The sequence below is a fragment of the Pelmatolapia mariae genome, linkage group LG17 (assembly GCF_036321145.2).
Source record: "Pelmatolapia mariae isolate MD_Pm_ZW linkage group LG17, Pm_UMD_F_2, whole genome shotgun sequence".
Classification (NCBI taxonomy): domain Eukaryota; kingdom Metazoa; phylum Chordata; class Actinopteri; order Cichliformes; family Cichlidae; genus Pelmatolapia; species Pelmatolapia mariae.
Genome location: NC_086242.1, coordinates 4,757,690 through 4,780,650, shown reverse-complemented (window position 1 = coordinate 4,780,650; position 22,961 = coordinate 4,757,690). Strand labels below are relative to the sequence as shown.

General features: G+C 40.7%; 1 protein-coding gene across 1 annotated transcript in view; it reads right to left on the bottom strand.

Moving 5' to 3' along the window:
- LOC134647131 (copine-8) overlaps nt 1-22,961 on the bottom strand; it is a 105,684-nt gene that overhangs the window by 54,890 nt on the left and 27,833 nt on the right. The window contains exons 2-6 of the mRNA XM_063501323.1: nt 18,967-19,007; nt 16,786-16,832; nt 13,228-13,331; nt 9,926-9,965; nt 3,178-3,254 (exon numbers count right to left, since the gene is read on the bottom strand). Of these exons, the coding sequence (XP_063357393.1) occupies nt 3,178-3,254; nt 9,926-9,965; nt 13,228-13,331; nt 16,786-16,832; nt 18,967-19,007 (309 nt within the window). The remainder of the gene's footprint in view (nt 1-3,177; nt 3,255-9,925; nt 9,966-13,227; nt 13,332-16,785; nt 16,833-18,966; nt 19,008-22,961) is intronic.

Below are 22,961 nucleotides of genomic sequence, written 5' to 3'. Positions count from 1 at the left end.
TTTTTTGTACGCTTTATTAGTTTACTCAAATGTGCATTTTAACTTTAAGATCTAAATAATAAAACCCCTAAATATTAATGTTAAATACTTGTTTTGTCTGCTCTTAAAATTAGAAGAAATCGATGAAAATGAACGTGACTTATTCAAGAAATTATACTTTTGCCATTACTGCTGTTAAAGTGACCCCTCCTGATGGTTCTAGTGTAAAGCTACAATCATTATTATTACAGTAATGATATTTTATGATAACCTCTTGTACATATACGTTGAGTTAGGGAAACTCTAAAGAAGGAGGAAAAAAGGCATGTTGTCCACTTATGGTCACTGATTAAATGTATTCATTATTATTTAAGGTTTGGAGCTCTCTTTATATTATCCTCTCTTGATAATGTAAACCTGTACTAAACTTCCAAATGTGTCTGTCTTTCTTCTCATTGGCAGCAGTTTGTTTGCACACAAGCAGAAGCTGCACCTACACAGTTCATCTGTTTCAGCTGTTTGCAATATGGCGGGTGGATAGTGCTACGTTAGCCGAATGCTACATTAGCCTCACCATTGCTGCACTTGATGATGCGTTTTGCTTCTTGTTGCTGGTTACTCTAAGTGTCTCTCTCACACACCCACGTGCACACACTCCTAAATGCCCACTGGAGTCACACTGAACAATGCAATATGTTAAAATTGTTAAGCCCCACCCCCACCTCCTCCGCCTGTCATATCAGGCTGCAGGTGTGTGCCTGACTGTCACTTACACCCACGCACATATATAAATACAGACAACCTCCAGAGCCAGGGAACAGCTGTGTGTCCTGCCCCTTCATTTTTAATGAAAGTTGACAGTTTTCCTCATTCTGCACCAAATCACTCTTGACCTCTTATAAATGGTCGATATAGGTCGCACATGTGAATGTAACAAACCTGTTTCATTCAGCGTTGATTGTTTTGCTTTTTTCTCATCTGCATATATTTGCGAACCGTGGCACAACATATGGAGAGTGAATGTCTTCAGGACCTAAAGCAACCAACCTCCACATTTTACACAGCCCTGAATATCAAAGAAAGAACTCAATTCACACCCCATAATTTAACTTTTCTTCCACAAACTGCTTTTGTGATAACCAAGGCACACTTTGCATTTGATGTACTCGAGTAGCAAAACAAAGGAGGAGGAGTAACATCTCTATTCCTCAACTGGTTTTAACAAAATGTTAACAAAAAAACAGGCGCCGAATATTTTCCAATATACACATCCATCCGTGGCGCAGCTGCAGGGGAGGCTGACACGCCGGAGCTCCATCAGCTCATCACGCCTCCCCTGTATAAAACGTGCTGGGACCTGAGGTTGGGGTTGTTGTTGTTGTGTGTGGGACACAGCTGAAAAGCTGCGGCCGTCTGTTGGAGAACAGCAACTGGAATAAAAAGTGTTAAACGTGTGAACTATGTGGTCGGGCCCGTCATTCATGCCACAGTGGTGCCGAAACCCAGGAGGTGGCATGGCGGAACCACAACAGGGCCAGCAGTGGAGGCGCAGGCCCGAATGGTGGGCAAGTTCGCGGCCATGCAGAGGGAGCAGGTGGCCAGGCGGAACAGCTGCAGGACCGGTCCGAGCGTGGGATGCAGCTGATAATGAGTCTGGCAGCCTGAGTCGGTTCCTGGCCGACCCCCACGTGTTCTGGAGGTCAGCGCGTGGGAGGAACCTGCCCAGGCCGAGTCGAAGGTCTGCATGCCGTCTGGACCTGCTCATAACAAGCCGGAGGTCCGCACCCTGAAGCGACCTGCCCAGGCTGAGTCGGGGATCGGAGCGCGGGAGGAACTGTTCTGCCTGACTCGGAGGTCGCCATGCCGTCCAGTCCAGAGGCGTCCTCGCCAGAGGCCAGCGCGCTGTCTTGACCTGCCTCAGTTCCGTCAGAGGTCAAGATGCTGTGTGGTCCTGTGTGGCTGTATGGCAGCCTGCCAAGCCGCCTGTGAGCCCCGGCTCGTCACGCCAGCCGCCAGCCGCCGGACCCACCTCGTCAGCGTCGCTGGTGACGAGGTGGGCCCCCTGGTCAGGTCCGTCATTCATGCCACAAGGACATTTGAGAAAAATGAGAACTTTTATTGCGGCTAGTTTCTTACACCACTTCAGAGGATTGTTTGAGGGTTAAGAGTTTCTTCTGAGGTAAGATTATTTTAAGGGGCTCATCTTGTCCCCAGAAATATAGCCAAGCAAACATTTTTGTGTGCGTGCAAATGTAAATAACCAAGAGAAATGTGGAAGCAGGAGTTCCTGGAGTTGAGCTTTCAGATGAGACAACATAGTTTTGCACTCACTTTCTCTCTCGCTCTGTGTGTGTGTGTGTCTGAACTATATGTGTGGACCACTGCAAATACATGCACTCTTTATATCTCTGTCTTTCCTTCTTTCCCTCTCCATGGGAAACCTGCCTCTGCAATCACCATGGCGATTCCTATTCAACAGGATGACAGTTTTGCTTTGACGTGAAGAGAAGATATGGAGTAAGCACACACACGCACACACACAGGTTGCCAGGTTCTTGACAATGTTCCCTGTTATTTCTCCCCTTAACAACGCTCTTTGCAGATCTAAAGCCTCATCGAGGCTTCAAATGAACAAGCTAATTGGATTAAAGAGACACAATTGAGAGAAAGCCAAGTGGGCTTTCTCATGAGAGAGAAAATATGTAAATAAGAGGAGGCCACTAGAGCAGCATTGTGGACAAGAGTGATAAAGAACCATAACAAGACTGAATTAGCTGCTTACAAATACAATAACGACAACATGTGGATGAATAAAAACAATGCAGGTTTATTTGTTAATGTGACAGCGGTAATCAATTAGCCACTGTGGCTGTCAATAATCAACAATGTATTTAAAAAATTAGCAAATTAGCCGAGGGAAATATAATGTGAAGAGACACAAAGATTTGCTCTCGCTCATCTAGTTTAAAGAGTCAAGAGTTCAAGCTAAATATGTCATTTCTCCATTTCTCTCTGATAAAAACATCTTTATGGTGATTTGTGAATCTGGGCTGATGCCACTATCATCAGGCCTGACTAAAATTTGCACTGTGGATATAACTCTGCTAGTGCCCCTGTAGTTCATGCGACTTTTGGTCAGATACTCATTGAGATGTCTGCGCACTTTTTTCTGCTACAGCTATCTGAGCTCCTACTCACCCAAGAGGTTTTTCCAAGCGACTGCCCAACGATCCGACTACCTCTCCCAGAGTACAGTGGGCTTGGCCGAGAAAGTCCTGCAGAGTCAAGGAGAAAGAAGTGAGCCAACACATGTTTTTTGTCATTCAGACATTGCATTACTCACAAACCTGACCTGCTGATCAATACAGAGTCCAACCCTAAAGGCCCAAGTCTTTTCAAATACCACTACCTTCACCTTTGATAGATCATATTAGCAAGAAGAAACTGAGCCTTCCTCACACCTGCCCCAGTGTGCTCCTCCACTTCCTTGGGAAATTAAACTGCCTTCACATATTGAAGCTTTAGAGCTGATACTGAGAGAGCCAGAGACGAGAGTGCACCCGCAGCATCCTAGAAACCTCATGGATTTAAAACAATGATAAGTTGCTTTTCAGTGTCAAAAATGACAAGCCTTCAGAAAACATAACACCCATAAAACACAAATTTCTCCCATATAAATATATCTAAATATGGATTATAGAAACATGCCTTCTTCATGGGTCTTTAACTGGGGGTTTGATCATTTGTCTTTGTTAGATAGTATCTCTAATATTTGACCAGAGCAGCTCCAAGCACCACTAACATATCGGATTCTCTTTGGTCCATTGATTAGCCTCTCAGCTTTATCTCTTCCCATCTATCTCATCACAGTTACATTCCTGCAGCCACACAGTGTCAGTCTGCTATGAACATATTTGTTTTGGTGGAAACGTGTGCCGAAATTAGACCAAAATAATAATGATGATAATAATTTCCATCCACCATGTAGAGGTGAACCCGTAAATCCACAAATTACCTAGCAACTGTGGCTGCTGCCTACATGAGGTCCATCTGAGAACTGGCTATATGCAACTAATGGCTAAATATATAACAGCATGAGCTAGAAAAAGATTTAATGAGAAAAATAGCTGTGTGGGTGTAGCCCCTTTCAGCACTTTTACAGAAAGAAATGAACTATTTTATGAGATCCAAAGAACGAGGGAATGTGAGCAGATGAATCTAAATCTACATCTTCAAAAGGATTATAACCATTTTTGGGGCGTATCTCATGGCTTTCTAAAGCTCATATATACAATTTGACAAGACTGTCTTATGACCAGTTTTATCACCTGCAGTATTGGAAGATAACTAGAGGGAATTAACTATTTAATTCTGGCAAGTTTCCTGCTGTTTAAAAGTTTTAGGCTTGAAACTCTGTTGACTTATAGGCTCAACTGTCACTGTGGGCTTTCAGGTTTCTTGATTTCTTATCAATACACAATCGGTGGCTTTACAATAAAAAACAACACATGTTTATATAAAAAAAAAACCATAGGAAACATACCATAATAGCTAATTTCAGGCAGTAAGCCAGTAAAATACTATGTTAGATAATAATTAGCAATTACTAAACTCAAAAAAACAGCTCAAAACAAATGAGAAGGGGATGTTTTGCTGATGGATCATTGCACAGAGAAATCTGCTTCTGTCCTGACAAAGAAGGAATCACAGCTAAAAGATCTAGAAGATGAGCCTTGTTTAAAAGAAGGACACTGTTCATATTGCTTTTCCATCTGGTGATATGAAGCTTGAAATTCTTTACCTGCAGTTTATATTTAAACTATTTCTTGTAAATGATCAGAAAGCAGATTAAAACAATGAAGAGTACCAGTGCTTGTTTCTGCTACTGCACATTGCAGATGTGGTACTAGTGCAGTTTTACTATTGAAACAATTAAATATCCCATGATATTGAACTGAAATCTGGCTATTTGTTATGATTTTTAAACCAAAGCCTAAATATTAAATATATTTCTTTTAGCCCTGAAATTTTTAGTAGCTACCTCCTACATTAAAAAAAGCCAATCAAAAAGCACACAGTCAATATACTGTACTTATTGTACAAAAGACGCCCTATTTTTAGGGGAACATGTTTCAAATTTGGTTAATCTCATATGGAACGACCCAGATATATGGATAAAAACCGTCCTGGACACACCAACATTGAGTGTTTTATTTCATCCTTACTCTTTCTACTTTTCCTTCTATATGCCACACTAGTTCTCACCCGGGTCCCAGCTGAGTCCGCAGCCTACAGCTCCCAATGTTAAAACACCATCTAATGGGTTAGCTCTCCGGCTTCCCCCATAGGACCCGCACCAAGGCTCCTGTCTCTGCCTGTATGAGATTATTGATTTCAAACGAGTGAGCCAAGGGGGAGCAAATCCAGAGCACGGAGGGAAAAGAGAAGAGTGAGAGAACAAGGGTATGGCAATGAAATGGGATAAAAAGGTGACAGAATGTCATATGGAGAGGAAAAGAAAAGAGAAACAGCTAGGGGCAGCACAAGAGGAAATGATTGCATCCAGAGAGACATAAAATAAGAAAAGAAATATCCTGAAGGGAAATATTAAGAGACTAAACCTGCATTGGAGACTGTGTTTTGCACTGTAGCACCCAATTTATCTCCTTTTATTTCATACACTTGTCATATAAACGCCAGCAGTACATTTGCAGTCTTTATAAATGTGAGCAATCAATTTTAGAAACGATGTTCAGCAAAACAGTAAGTGATAAGGTAAAGTATATGGTTTTTTGGGGTTTTTTAAAGGTCAAAACATAAAACACAATTACTGTGGCTCTGCATTAAAATCAGTGTGACTGTTGTACTTCCATTTGCGCCTATTTAGCCAGAAGCCACATAATGATAACGCATAGCAGTTTGTTGTAATTTAGAAATGGTTAAAAAAAAATCTACTTCCTTTCAACAGGTGCATGGGGATCTTAATGAAGGTGAAATATAAGCCTGGGTACAATGCCTCCACAAAGGTTCCAATCACAGCTATTATATTTATTTGTATTAGCTTATAACAGGGCTGAAGAAATACCATAAGAAAAGAAAATAGATCATTTTGACAAACAGTGTTGCTGGAGGGAGAAAGCAGTCCACATGTCCTCAGGCATTTGTTATTCTTAATCAAGTAGAACAGAGGACGCGTTGGCATTTAGATGGAGTTCAGTACACAATGCTCCATTTGAAGTGTACAAAAATGCTAACATTATTTCTTCTTCTTTTGTTTTTTTACATCACCATAAAGGGTATGTGTCTGTAATATGCTATGCAGGCAGACTTGTTGAGCTGGATACTAAACGCTACGCAATGATAAGAACTAATGGCTCCAGTGTTTCACCTTGGGGAAAAGCAACATTGGCTGTTTGCAGCTGTGCTCAGAGGTAGACGTTGACACAAAAGTCAAGTGAGTGAAGGTTGAAAAGCAAACACACTTTCCAAAAAGTACAATCTGAAACAAAAGAGTCGTTCAGAGTGTGTAAGACTGTGGTCTGCTTTCACCTGCTGTTTGGTTACAGTTGGAGAAAACAAATATTTGGTTAAATTGAAGTAAAGACTTTGGATAACCTTTTATAATCTTTAAAACATGAGATCTAGTTTTAAAATGCTCACCTATTCTACATTACTGGACTGACAAGTTCATAATATAAAGTTCAGTTAAAAACTATCCCCCGCCTTCTTGATTTCTTAGATTTTTTCCCATGTTTGTCACACTTAAATGTTTCAGATCATCAAACAAATTTAAATATCAGAAAAGGATAATAAAAGAAAATACAAAATATTGTTTTTTTAAATTATTATTTCATTTATTATGAGAAAAAAACAATTCCAACTTACCTGGCCATATGTGAAAGACTAATTACGCTCTAAACCTGATAACAGGTTGTGCCACCCTTGGCAGCAAGGAATGCAATCAAGCGTTAACTGTCAGTGAGTTTGAGAAATTTTGGTCTACTCTTCCGTTAAGTCGAGTTGGGGAGTTTGAGTGGGGAACTCAAGGGTTAGAACAGGTCACCCACTGATCAGAAGGTTGGTGGTTCAATCCCTGGCTGCTCCATCTGCATGCCAAATATCCTTGGGCAAGATACTGAACTCCAAGCCACTCACCGATGCAACCATAGGAGCGTGAATGTTAGAAAGCACTTAAGCATAGAAAAAAAGTGCTTGTATAAGTGGATGAAGGAGCTAAGGTGTATAAAGCACTTTGAGTGCTCAGGTAGAGTAGAAAAGTGCTATTTAAGAACCAGTTCATTTACTCCTTTGAGTCATTCAGAGGTGGACTTGGTCTATTTTGGATCATTGTCCTGCAGCATAACCCAAATGTGCTTCATCGAATCTGTTCTGAAACATGCAAGTGTGACAAACACAGCAATGTGTGTGGTTATGGTAAATCCCTTCAAAACAGTAAACAAAAACTGGCAAATGGGAAGAAAGCACTGAACAGCTGTGTGTTATGGAAACTGAGTGAAAAAGGAGAAAAGACAGATGTGTAAAAATGATATCCACTCTGTCATCCTCAGCTCCTGTTTTAATTGCCGTCCATCATTTTCACTGCTGCTGTGACTTTCTGTGACTTGGATAGTCAGGCTCACGTCATTGTCCTGTTACTAGAGCAACCACCATGCTCAAACGTGTCTAAGATATCACCATAAAGCTGATGTTATAAGTACAGGTGTGTGCAAACAAGATTACACTGAAACCCAAGCCACTGAGATATATACACACACAGTGAATCTCACTAAATGGATCAAAGTGATGCATGTAAACAGCTGTTTCCTAAATCACTTGTTAAAGTGCAGACTGATAATATCACTCATGTAGAGAAAAGACAGTTAACAACAGGAAGACCAAGGCAGACTGGGGTGGACATATTTTAAAAAGAGACTAAAAAGAGCAGATATGAAAGAATATACAGATTCTGCAAATGAGCATGCTGCATCCATTCAATTCAATTTTATTTATATAGCACTAAATCACAACAAGTCACTTCAAGGCGCTTTATATTTTAAGGTAGACGCTACAATAATACATACAGAGAAAAACCCAACAATCATGTGACCCCCTACAAGCAAGCACTTTGGTGACAGTGGGAAGGAAAAACTCCCTTTTAACAGGAAGAAACCTCCGACAGAAAAAAAATGTGCACACACACATCTGAATATGCGAATATCAAGATTTTTAATGCCAATTCTCTTGTCACCTTATATTGTTATGTATAGACTTTGGTAAACAGTCCATGTAGACAGCCATCTTTTAAAACCTTTGCTGTTTTTGTGGTTTCTTGTTATGCATTCAACTGTCACTTTCCTGGGCACACCTGTTCAACTGCTAGTTAAGGTAAAGATGGAATCAGCAGAAATTCAATGCATTTAGATGTGTAGACATGGTCAAAGTAAGCATATGAAAGGGGAATACAGGTGATTTAAGTGACTTTAAAAGTTGCACAGTAGTTCCAGGTGTGAGTGTTTCAGAAACTGCTGTTCTACTGGGATTTCCCCACACAACCATCACTGGGGTTTACAGAGAATGGTGAGAAAAAAAACTATGAGTTGGTCCCTTGTTGTGCCAGAGGTCAGAGGAGCTTGTTACAAAGTATCCAGAAGAGCACACTGGGTACCACTTTTTTCAGCTAAAGGTAGGAAACTGAGGATACAGTTTGCATAGGCTCACCAAATTTGGGCAATAGAAGCTTAAAAGAAACATTGCCTGGTCTGATGAGTCTCATTATCTGCTGTGAGTTTTACATGGCAGGCTCAAAATCTGGCATAAACAACATGAAAGCATGGCTCCATCCTGCCCTGTATAAACAGTTCATTCTGGTGCTGGTGATATAATGGTGTGGGGGATATTTTTCTGGCACCCTCTGAACCCCTTAATATTTACCGAGCACCATTTCAACTCCATAGCCTGAGTACCGTTGCTGACCTTGGCCATCCAGCAACACTTATGACCACAGCGTACCAATTTTCTGATGGCTGCTACCAGCAGGATAACACACCATATCACAAAGCTCAGATTACCTCAAACTGGTTTATTGAACATTACAATAAGTACATTGTACTCAAATGGCCTCTACAGTCATCAGATCTCAATCCAATAGAGCAAAATCAAATCAAATCAAATCACTTTTATTGTCACATCACATGTGCAGGTACACTGGTACAGTACATGTGAGTGTACTGTACCAGAGTGTACTGTTCTTGTGTGCGAGCTTCACAAGCAACAGAGTTGTGCAAAATACAATAACGTAAAACAAGCAAAATATAAAAATGGCTAATCTAAAAAGTAATAAATATATGTACAATATGTAAAGGTATATACATTACTGAATGTGTATACTAAATATGTTTTTCTACGTGTGTGTGTTTGAGTGTGTATATAGTATGTATATACATGTTTTACAAATGAAATAAAGTAAACAATAAAATAAGATATATAAAATATACAGAGGTTGTGAAGCACCTTGGGGATGTGGTGAAATGGGAGATTTGCATTATGGATCTGCAGCAACAGTGTGATGCTGTTATGTCAATATGGAATAAAATCTGTGAGGAATTGTTTAATTTATGCCACTAAGAATTAAAGCTCCATGTCCGATCAGGCTGTACCTAACATAAGGGCTACATTTGTTCGGCATAAAGATATATTCAGACTAAACGAAGTTGAAATTGAATCATACAACTCTAGCTGGCAAATTCATGAATTCTAAATTCATTCATTTTGTACTGACACATATTTGCCTTTATTTATTATTTATTCAAGTGTGGCCTGAACACACCACAAGTCAGCAGACTAATGACCGGAGTACTCTTATGTGGTTGGAAAGAGTCTAATGACAGGTAATGACATGGTCAGCATTTACGTTCACAAAAACACAAAACAATACACAAGCACTCACGTGTTTCGACAGGTTGGCACTCTTCGAATCGACATCATACCTGCAGAAAAAAACAAAAACACACTGAATGCATTAGAGAGTGATGGAGGGTGACAGGAGCTCAGCTGGGAACACAAAAGGGATTACAGAGAGGGTAAATCAGTAATGGGGTTAAGCATCTTGTCACGCAGAATCTCAGCGGAGGCTCTGGGAATTCACTTCCCAGCTTTGCAGGATCACAGTCATCCTCTATTAAAATGACACTAAATGGACTAATTGGCAGTCACACGTATAGCTGCGAGGCCATACATGTGAACGACTGAAACAGAAACGGTGAACTACTGACTTGCTAAGTTGAGAAGTCTGTCCTCGTTTGTTTTCATCTCTTTTCATTACTGTCACACACGTCTGAACAGTACTCACAACTCTCATTCCTCAGTTTCACCTGGCAACCTCTTAAACACACAATATTTGCAGCGAGACAAACTTCTCCAGAAATAGCCCCTCCAGCTCTGAAGAATGGGAGGCAATCAGGCAACCCATTCACTCAGCAATCTGAGGTCATTTCACAGCTCAGGTCATTTCACCCACCACTAAATATGGATTGGCCTCTGCTGGGTAATGCAGTGGGGGAGAAATGCAAGGCAATTTTGTTACCTCACATGGATGTTAAGGGTGATGTACAGTATATACTGTGTGTGGCAGGATTCTCTTTTAATCCAAATCCAAGGCATAACCAATATTTAAAATGTCCCATGTCCCATTTCAACTCAGTGGGACATGGGACGTGCTTTATGTCTAAGATTGTATCTTTTTAGCTGTTTAGAATGATATCGGTATATGCCTCTTAGCTTAGGGAAGTGTAAAATTAAAGACATATATCAGTGCACTGTTCTTCACAGTGAGCCCTGTGGAACACAATGCACTATCATAATTCATAGTGAGAGGACATACTGTAGTATTTCATAACCTCTGCTCCGTAACTGTTTTGTTTTCATAGAGATCTCACTCCCATAAGCCTGAGGGACTAAACATTCTTCAATCTGTTATCATCTCAGACAGCGTTACCCTTTGCAGGCCAGCAGGACCAGCGACATACAGTCGTTGATGAGAGGAGCAGCAAGGCAGCACACACACATCCGGGGACCGTAGACATTGTAGCTTTTGAGGTTTAAACCTGCACTATTTCTAATGGCCAGCTGAGGTCAACTTCTATAGTTGGAACGTCTCATTATATAAAACTCTTTTTGGGAAAAGATTTCACATTATTCAATTTTCTTTGTTCCCAAAGATTGTTTCTTGGTGTAAGACTGCAGTGTCCCTCAGACCAAAACCAAATCACAACAAGGCGGCGACAGTGAAGACCCTCGAGACTTCAAGGCTTCAAGGCATGACTTTCACTCAATGGGAGCATCACGGTGGCTATCTTTTATATACAGTCTATGATAGACACATTCACCAAAACAGGCACACATAGGAGTCTCACACACGGATGCACACACTGAATGATACTGAAAACGGCACATAACCTACTCGCAGACCCACAAAAAGCCAGAGTTCTGTTTGTTTTTTCCCTCAGATGTCCAGTTCCATTCAGAAAACCACTCAAGAGACACAGAGTTATGCATTCATTTATAATCACATAACCAATGAGCAGACATAGATGTCCTTACATGTCCCCATCTTTCTATGAGATGTCATTCTTCCAATAGATTTAAACTTGCTCTCCTGATATTGCAAACACAATGATAAGTGCTAATCCAAAACCTGCACATCTCTAATGTAAGAGAGCAACAGAAGACAGGCGGGGAAGACACTAAAAAAGTCTACATAGAGCCAATAAGGCATAAATTTAGTTTAAAGATCATTTGCTTAGGAAGCTTGGGTTGCAGTGACATAAGCGGTAAACACCACTCACCCAGTTCCATTCATATATGCTCGCGCAGTAATAAGAGTAGTAAACTTTGGATCATCGGAGTCTCTCCCATCATTCAGCTCATCTTCATTTCATCTGAAATACTACAACACTCATAAGCAAATAACAGTTCAATAACTGAGCCCTACAACGTCAGTAAAACATAGAAAGTAACTTGTTTGTGTACACATGAAAGTACACCGGGCTGTAACATGGTGTGGAACACAAGTGGAGCAGCCGGACTAGATATGAAAGGTTAAATCTGTCTATTCCTATATCACACCCACCATCCCCCCGAAACCCTGGTTGTTATGGCTACCCGCTAAACTGCACACAAACTCGCAAACACATGCACCCAGACACACACACATTGTCACCATGGTCACACATGTGGCAATGCACACACAAATTGCACGCATCAATTTGGGTTTTGTCTCTCCACCACAAGACCCTGTGACACACCTCCTGTACATATGAGCAACCAGTTGTACACATATGAGCTCAACACATTACTCCTGGCTTAACGTGCAGCCGTAGTCAAGAGCAGATATGAAATAGAGACCACATTTGTTTGGGTTACAAAGTCACATTTGACGTCTTTGTGTGTGTCTACCTTGTTCTTTCCCTCCGTTTTGCTATCTATCATGAATCAACTAACATCGACGCAGACACACTAGCTCCTCTTCATGGGAGAACTTTGAGATCCCGGTGGTGCTGTCGCCATGGCTCCCTGCTTTATAGATTAGAATATAAATAATAAAGCCACTGAAAGCCCCATCCAATTCAGTAACAAATGTGACCTGAGAGCCACATGAGATGGAGAATCCCCTCACCTAATCTAAGACTCTACAGATAGAATCTTTTGCCTCCATGGAAAGAAACAGTAAAGAAGTATGAGACAGCTGTGCTCATAACACATGACTTAGTCATCAGGACATCACCAGCAGAAGAGAATCAGAGCTGTGTACTAGTAATATATGAGACAAGACAGTCTAAATCCATGCATTAGATACAGTATATAAAGACTGCAAACTATGGGCAACCGTGGTAATCTGCTAGGAACCAAAGCAATTACAAGGAGGCTTCTGGTGCAACACCCACCCACCTTTCACAGGAGCTGTTGCTGCTGCTCCGACCTCCTACTTTCTTTGCTTAAGCATGGAGGGGTGGAGAAGCCTCAGAACCATAGAGATGGAAATAACAATCATCTTTGTGACTATGGTAAAAAGAGCCACACTTACCACTTAGAATTTTTCATTTCAATACCTCTCAAAGCTTTCATGAAAGCCAAACCAATATTCAGTGAACCATAACATAATCCATATCCAAAGTCTTAAATCCAAGTTCAGGAACTAGTCATGTCACAGTGATGCAGAAACACACACATGCACGTCTACATGTTACTTACAGGTCAAACCGGAGGTTCTGTCGCTCTTCAAAGAAGTAGTCCAAAATGAATTTCCGAACAAAGTCTGGGTTTAGCGTGTTGTCAATCACCTCTGTTCTGCCAAACTAGACAAAAAAAAAGAAAAACAAAAATTAGGAGACAAACAGTTTGGAAATCATTCAACTTTTTACAATTTACAAGTTTACAAACTATAATATGTGAGTATACATTTCTGCAACTCGCCACGCTTAAAAGCTCTAACCTTGCCCAAATCACAGCTTTTACCAGCACTTTATGACACTGCAGTGACTCGTGTAAATATTGTATCCACCTGCAGGTTTTTCCTCAGGAGACACATTAGGCGAGAGGCTTGTTACAGAAGATTACGTACAGCTTTAGTGTAATGAATGCACCGCAGCTGAAGTATCAAGTCAAATGGGGTCAGTTGGGTTCCGGTTTGGCATTTAACTCAGCCTGTTAATAATGCATGCAGATGACGGGCTACTCAGATCTATGAATAACTGCGAATGATTGGTGCTGAAAGAATTGCCCCCTGATTTGCATTCATGAATATTTATTGTAAAACGTATTGTTGATGGCGGCTCGATCGTAATAAAACGTGCATGCGTTCTCTTAATAAAGTGGTGGCTGTTGGTTATTTCTACTAACTCTCGAGCACTACTACATCACAAGCCTTTCAGTTTACACTGTAAATCTTCGCGTCATTTCCAGATACCTGAACTGTACACTAGCAGGCAATTAAATCTCACAGCATCATTAGCCTAGGCCTAATCAAAGAAACTACATTTGCACATTGAATCTCTTCCCTCACTGAATCACTAACATAACATGCCCCAAATGCCACAAATGCCGGACTGAAAACATTTGTATTGTTGCACATTGTGTATTATGCAACACTTTGGTATTGCATTGATGTTATAAATATTTTATAAGTACTGTGAGCTGTATTTAGAGTGTAACTACACAACACTTTAATATTTTCTACTTTCCTCGACAATATCCCGTAGCTACTTAGTATTTAAAAATACTTACAGGACATTATTTTACTTCTTTTGTCTGTTGGTCTTGCCGAAATATATACTGCACTAATATACTGGTAGAGGCTAGGGTGCATACACCAAACAAGTGTTAAATGTCACCTTTCTAACTTGTAAACCACAGCTGAAAGTAACCAAACCTTAAACTCTGTGTATATAAGAATGGTTTTAATAGAGCTAGTCTTTTTATTTTGGGGTGTGTTTTGAGTTTTTTTTGGCATAGGTAACGTACGTAGGCCCAGCCACCACTTGAGTCCAAATTGAAAAATCTCACCTGCTACTGGAAATGAAATTTTGTGCAGATGATTCATCGTGACCCTTTGACTTAATTAAAGTGTTACCAACAGGCTGATATTTGTGAAAAAGAAAGCAAACCCTTTTTCAATGCCAAGGTTTTATGACTCAGGATATGACAAAAAATGATTTGGTTTAGTTTAACATCCTCAGATGAACAACAACACCTGGCAGATTATAGAGTATCGTTATTTATTTTCCAGAAACAAAACTGAAATGTAGAAGCTGTGCGTGAAAAACACCGCGTTATGTGATAGCTTGCAGAAACACGTTTAGCAGCAATAACTTTAGATAACAATTTTCTGACTTTATCAGTCTCTTATCGTTATGGAGGAACTTTGGTCCACTCTTCTTCAAAACATCGCCTGAGATCACTGAGGTTTGTGGGTATCTGCTAATGCAAGACTTTCAGTGCAACACCCTGATTCTTTTCTATTTCAGCAATTCTGTTCTGGATTTACCGTCGTTGCTTAGAATCACTGTCCTGTTGCTTTAGCTGTCGGATGGTTGCACATCTGACTGTAAAATACTTTGGTGTACAGAGTTCATGGTTGGCTTGGTGACTGCGAGGAGCCCATGCCGTGTGGCTGCAAAACAAGCATGGTTTGCACATTTGCTTGATAAGCAAAAGGTTGCTGGTTTAATTCAAACCAGAGTAGCAATTCTCTTTTAGGGGTTGTGCTGGGAAGGGCACCCGGTGTACAGACAGAGCTACCTGCTAAGGTGACCCCTTGTGATAAAGGAACAGATAAAAGTAACTTTTATTGTTATGAACTTTAACCGAGCGCTGTGGAGTCTGAGATGTCAGAGCAATACATGACTGGCCTTGTGGTGAAATTGTTGGGGCATCCACTCCTGGGAAGACTAATGAATAATCTTTCTCACTGTCCACTGTTTCCGACATGACCTTATAACCTTTCCCAGAAAGATGGGCAGCAAGAGCTGTTTCCGCTCGTGTCTTCCTCCTTGGAAATGTGGCAACACATACCTGAATGTTCCAGACCAGCAAACTACCAAAAAGTTGTGTTTTCTTAGACACAGTTAAGCTTGTCGATGATCAGCTGATTAGCAGCACATGACTGCTATCTACCCTTGTAATTACTATTCTTATTTCCTTTTGCAATCTGACTTGGCTTGTGTTACACAGATAACAACAATGTATAATATATTGTGGTGTTGTTGTTGTTCATTTGAGGTTGTATGTAATAATTTTAGAACCTGCTAAGGATCAGATCTTTTTTTTTTATTATGTACTGAGGCATAAAATGTTAAAATTAAAGAGAGTACACTTTAATTTTCAAATGACAGCAAATAGTAAATGAAAGCTAGTAAATAAAGGCTGTCACACACAGTTGAGGAGGACTTCATCCTATCACTTAGTTTTGTTTGACCAATTTCAGCCAATTTCAGAATCAGAATACTTTATTGATCCCTAGGGGAAATTGTTTTTCGTTACAGTGCTCCATTATAAACAACCATTAACAAAGACAGACAATATACTAACTAAGAATAGCACAATATATACAGGCATATATATACATAAAGGTCACTTATTAATAAATAGCTGAAAAAGGAAGAACATGTGCAAAAAGGGTGTAGCTGTTGCCGTAAACAGTGTGTTAAGTGGATATGTTGTACAGGGAGATGGCCACAGGCAGGAATGATTTCCTGTGTCATTCAGTGGTGCTTTTCGGTAATCTCAGTCTCTCACTGAACGTGCTCCTGTGACTGACCAGCATGTCATGGAGTGGGTGGGAGGTGGGAGGGAACATTGTCTTTATCTTGGACAACATCCGCCTCTCCGACACCACCTTGAGGGAGTCCAGCTCCATCCCCACAACATTACTGGCCTTACGAATCAGTTTATCAAGTCTGTTGGCATCTGCGACTCTCAGCCTGCTCCCCCAGCATGCAACAGCATAGAGGATCGCACTGGCCACAGCAGACTCGTAGAAAATCCTGAGCATTTTCTGGCAGATGTTGAAGGACCTCAGTCGCCTCAAAAAATAGAGACGATTCTGGCCCTTTCTGTAAAGTGCTGTGGTGTTTGTAGCCCAGTCCAGTTTATTGTCAATGTGTACTCCAAGGTATTTAAGGTAATTTCTAGCAACTATGCAAATAGAACTCTGTTTTTTACATAGTGTGTACATGGAAAGATAGCAGTGAAGTGGACAGATGTTTAATAAAATGTAAGGAAATGTTTCAAACCCGGTTTGCACACACTCACCTCTCTCCACTCCCTGTTGCCCATGGCTTGTGTGTAGAGAACACATACTGTAAAAAGAGGCACATAAACAGTAGTTTTAATCATTAACTCCTTACTAACACTCACTTAGCAACTGCCCAGCCATTTTAGTCAGTGTCTACCTTATAATCACGTATAATATATAAGAAACGGGCAAGCAGTCTAAATAAATATTATTATATTGGTATTTAAAACCACCTTTTAACTATTTGACAGGTTGGCTGATGAATAGGAGAGCCTTACTTCATAAGACAGCATGCAAATAAAATAAAAAAACAACTAAAATGTCATGGTATTTCATGGATCCATTAGAATATGACTGATAAGCCATAAATGCTTGAATTAGAAATATATATTAAAAAAAGAAAAACATCAAAGCTCCTAATAGTGTTATTCATGAGTCCTGAATATGTGCATTATATTTGCTGGTTTCAGATTGTGAAAGACATAATTTTGGGTGATTTGCAATTTCTCTAAACAAGAGAGTTCTCTAAAAAGCAAATTACGCAGCTCGCTCATCGTATACTTCATTCCTCGAGGCCTTTGATGTTCTTTGATGAGGATATGTACACATCCAAACACCCACGCGGACACATAAAATGTTGATTTTGCGTCTGACAGAAACACACTGGGGATATTTTTGGAGGGAACAGAAAGATTTAAACTGATAACAAATTTGATACCAGAGAGCATGTGCAAAAAGGCCTGTATAGATCACTGCTCTTTCGATTTTTTAGGTATTTTTTTTACCACCGAGTGACATATCCAAGGTGTCGTTCAATTTTCAGGAACTTTGACATCCTGTTTTCCCTCTCTCCTTCACCTCCTTGCTCCTTCCTCCTGTCAGGCTGCTTCATATCAGGGGGCTAAAGTCAGTGAGCTCAGCATAATCACAGGTGCTACTCAGCATAAAAGCAGTACTAAATTTATGGTTAATGCCCATGCTTCCTCCTCCTAATCACTGTCATCTTCATCACTGTACTCATCACTGCCATCCTCATCACCTTGAGTCATTTTTAATCCATGCACATGGGAATGTGCTGACATGCTCTGTTTTGCTTGCTGACAACGTGTGTGTGTGTGTATTAGTGGTTCATTACAATAGTCATCGCAATATCTTATTTTTATGATATGACAACAATCGCTGTTTCATTTTAGGGAGAAATCGATCTCACCCTACCCTCACTCCCAATGCACACTCACCCATACAAGCACACTCCTCATGTGACTCATGCAAACAAATAATGTGAATAAATGTCTTTTAATTTTTTAATTTTTTCATCTCTAGTAATTTAAAATCTTGCCAACAAATATTTTCTTGCTGCATTTTATTTTGAAAACTAGAAAAGCAACATTTCAGCGTCAAACTTCCAGCTTATTCGTGTAACACTGGCATCAGGTCGGTACTGCAGAACTGTAAAAATTTGGATTGGTGTATCCCTAGATAGTCCTCTTTGTAGCATTAAGAATAACTAAACAATGGAATATCAGTTTTAAATATCTTTTTCTTGGCATGAGCTTAGTTTTCATATTGGACAGCAGGCAAGGTGACCCTGAAGTATGGCTGCTTGAAGTAAATATGCTATGCCTTCTTAAAAGAAACAAGATATTCAAGTACTTTTTTATGCAGTCCCTGCTTAAACTGTCTGCAGACACATTTGTCAAGCCAGCGCTGAAGCACTCCTTCAACTTTATGCAGTAGCCCTGACAGTGTTATTACATTTACTTTAGCTGTGGGAAGAGGAGCGTGAGAATTGCCGCCCATTCTGTGAATCTATAGGGAGAAGCTTTCAAGCTTTCAGGCTTTGTGTATTAGTCAGCCGTGCCTCAAGCCAAGACAACATATTTAGTGAGAAAATACACAAACACAGATTGACTCACAGCAAAAGAAATGAGCTTTGTTCATCTCCAAATTAATTGCTTATTTCATTTCCTTACAGCGCTCCCATAGCCCTTATTTTTCCCCAATTTTTTCTCCTGTATTCCTAACACTGTTCCCTTTGTTTCCTCTCTTTATGCAAATCAAATTAAAAGCTTACAGACACATCATGGAAATCATCAAGGAATCCCCTTTGTTTCCTCTTTATATTTCACTGACGCAGTGAAAAATATAAAACTAACTAAAACATGTTCTTAGTGAGCGATAGAGAGATGTCGTCTTACTTGGGTCTGATTTGGAGAAGGTGTCCCTATCCAGCAGGTTTCTGTGGAGACACAATATGGAAAATAATTAGAAACACAGTTGCCTTGGAAAATGAATCCATGCTAACACACTGACTATTTATGTTCCCGGCTTCACATTGTGTTTACAGTAAACCTGCGAAACGTCCTGATGAGGTGCAGGAGTACAAAAAATATAACATCCAAAGTGCTGTGTAACCACATTAGACACCATGCTGCTTATATTCACAGTTAACATATACAGTACAGACAAAAATAACCCGAGTAATTACAAAAGCTTTTAAATGATGATTTTATTTATTAAGGAGCAATTGTTGTCATATCATAAAACAATATCCAAAGCTACTTTGCACTGTGTGGAAAAGTAACTGCTCCCTAAACCTAATAACAAGAACTGCAATCAGCCATTTGCAGTAACTGGCAATGAGTCTTTTCGCTTCGCTGTGGAGAAATTTTGGCCCACTAATTCTTTGCAGAATTGTTTTAATTCAGCCACACTGGAGGGTTTTGAGTATGAATGGCCTGTTTATGGTTATACCAAAGCATCTCAATTGGATCAAGTCTTCGTTTTGCTTTTTGAGACATTGAGAGGATCTGCTGGTCTGCTTTGGATCATTGTCCCCGCTGCATAACCCAAGTGCGCATGAGCTTCAGAGCATGAAGCTCATGCGCACTTGGGCCATACTCCTTCAGGATTTTCTGCAAGTCATCCTGAAGCAGCAAAGCAGCCCCAGATCACCACACTACCACCACCATGTTTGACCGATGCTTTGATGTACTTTGTATGAAATGCTGTGTTAGTTTCATGTCAGATTTAACAAGACACAAACCTTTCAAAAAGTTCAACTTATTCTCATCGGTCCACAAACTGACTCCACATTTTTCAAAAAGTCTTGGGGATCAAAATGTTTTCTTGGCAGATGTGAGGCGAGCCTTTATGTTCTCTTTGGTCAGCAGTGGTTTTTACTCCCATGGCCATTTTTGATCAAGTCTCTTGCTTATTGTTGAATCATGAACTCTGACCTTAACCAGGGCTCTAGAGTGTGACCAAATTAGTGGTGCGACTAAAAAAAATATATACTGTTCGGGTAACAAAAAATAAATAAAAAAATCTCTGCAACTCTCTGTGTGGTCAACAACAGACACACATTATGCCCCTATCGTGGACTAAACCAATCAGAGATAGTCAGGGGCGGGACCTCTCTGATTGGCCGTGGTCCAGTTGAAAGTGCATTTGGAAGAGGGAGGTGAGTAGCTTGAATAAAGCAATATCGATTCATTAAATCCTGAATTGACTTTTAAATATAACTGTGTTTTGCCAGAAACGCCAGATTCTCAGATTAAAGCTCACAAAACTATTTCAACAACCACCAAACAGCAAATGAGAGCAGCTACACGGATTCCACACAAAGACGTAAACACAGAGCGGACCCGACGCATCAGAATCAGCTTTCTCTTCCTCGGCTTTCTCACCCGACGGCCCGTACACGGTCACGCTGTCGGGTCCGCACTGTGTTTACGTCTTTTTGCGCTGATTCTGAGCTGCAGGTTTTGTCTCTCCAACCAAAATTCACCGAGCCAGCAGCAAAAGAAGCAGCAAACTACGCTTCACATTTGATCAATTTCGTCATGAATTCACTCTGACTTTTGCTGTTTTGCTTCCACCACGATAAAAATCACACTTCATGCACAGCTCTCTCTCTGTGTACTTCAAGAACAATTTCTACAATATTGACAAAGCACTTTAAGCACAAGATTGTTAGTTAATAATTTAGAAATGAATATTGTCTGTATGGACTGCAATTTCCCCCCCAAAAAAGTGCACATGTAAAACTGCGGTGTTAAGCGATGCGGTTGAAAAATTTGAGTGCGCCTCACTTTTGTGCCGGTGCCCATACCAAATAGTTAGTCTAGAGCCCTGTTAACTGAGACAACTGAGGCCTGCAATTCTTTAAATATTGTTCTAGGTTCTTTTGTGACTTCCTGGATAAGTTGTTGTACCTGCACTCTTGGAGGAATTTTGGTACTCTAGGCTGGCCGATCCTCGAAAGCTTCATGACTGTTCCAGATTTTCCTCCTTTGTGGATAATGGCTGTCTCCATGGTTCCCTGGGAGTCGCAACACTTTATTAGCTCTTTACTAGCTCTGGCAGTAATCAGGCCTGGGTGTGGCTAGTGAAACTGAACTAAGTTTTCAAAAAAAAAACCATAGTGAATCCAAATTAATATGATTTATTAAGGAGGGCAATAACTTTTTCACATAGGGTCAGGCATGTTTGGATAGTTTTTTCCCCCTAAATAAATCAAGTTATTTGAAAATTGTGTTTTATATTTACTCTGGTATATTTTTTTCTAATATAAAACACATTTTGATTATCTGGAACATGTAAGTGGCGGAAATGAGCTTCCTCCGAAGGGTGGCTGGCCTCTCCCTTAGAGATAGGGTGAGAAGTTCAGCCATCCGGGAGGGGCTCAGAGTAGAGCCGCTGCTCCTCCACATCGAAAGGAGCCAGCTGAGGTGGTTCGGGCATCTGACAAGGATGCCTCCTGGGCGCCTCCTGGGTGAGGTGTTCCGGGCATGTCCCACCGGGAGGAGGCTCCGGGGCAGACCCAGGACATGCTGGAGAGATTATATCTCTCGGCTGGCCTGGGAACGCCTTGGTGTTCCCCCGGATAAGCTGGAGGAGGTGGCTGGGGAGAGGGAGGTCTGGGCTTCTCTGCTTGGGCTGCTGCCCTCGCGACCCGGCCCCGGAAAAAGCGGATGAAGATGGATGGATGTAAGTGTGACAAATATGCAAAAAACGAAGAAATCAGGAATAGTGGCAAATATTTTTTCACAGCACTACCAAACACAAACGCTTTAAGTCTGGAAATGCACGTATTATTATCCTCCACGTCAAATACCTGAAAACCTTTTGATGGTTACATCAACAGTTAGAGAATAAATCCACAATAACAACACAACCGCTAGTTTTTACAACTGATAATAGAGGTTCAAACTTTTAATGGGAATTCAGTCTTTATGGTGCTTCACTCCTTGCTTCAAAAACACCAAGTTTGAGCTAATCTTCTCAGTGATGACTCATTGTAGTGTGCAGCCCTCCAAACTTGTGTTTCAGCCAAGATGGGCATTAATACAACCATGAAGAATTTATGCCCCCCCTCCTCCAACAAAGAAAAAAGCTGGGCTGATATAAAAACAGCATGACAGCTTATGATTACTTCTGATTTCTGAATAATAAGATCGAGGATGCTGAGGATAGTCGCACCTGGAGAGGAGAGAAGAAGAGATCAGAGAGCAGAACAGGACACGCAGGATCACTAACTTGTCACTTTGGTGAAATCAGCCTGTACAGAGCTCTGCATGAATAGAAATCTTCTTCCCAATCACTCTAATCCATGTGACATGCCCCGGCTGCACAAAGGGCATGAAAGATATGGATAATGTTTCCCATCATCCTTTCAATTCCAGGGCTTGTAGCAGACTTTTAAAGGCTCTAAGACAAAGCCCTGAAACCATCGAGGGCTTAAGAGTATCAAGGCTTCGAGCTGCTTTCCAGTACCAGCGTTGCTGTCACAGTTTTGTTTCTTTCAGCTCACTTCTCTCTCTGTTTCTGTACTTACACCTCTCTGTCTTTCTTTCATGTGAACCTATCAACACAATCTATGACATTTTTCTCTCTGTCTCACTCTTGCGTTTGCTCTAAAAGCAAAAAAAACCCAACCTCTTGGTATCCCGGCAGTCCTTCCTGCTTGTTTGCTTCTCAGCTCACTCTGTCGCTCATTTGAAAATTGTAGCCTCACTTATGTCAGAGCATTTACTGCAAATGTAGCACACATAATGATTTGTTGTCACTCTGACGCGGTTATTTGAACTCGAGTATGTCAAATTACAGGTTTCAGGTCAGATTTCTGTTTGAGTTTCCTCCCATAATCCACAGACACACAAATCAATTATATGTCTGATTGCTTGTTTTG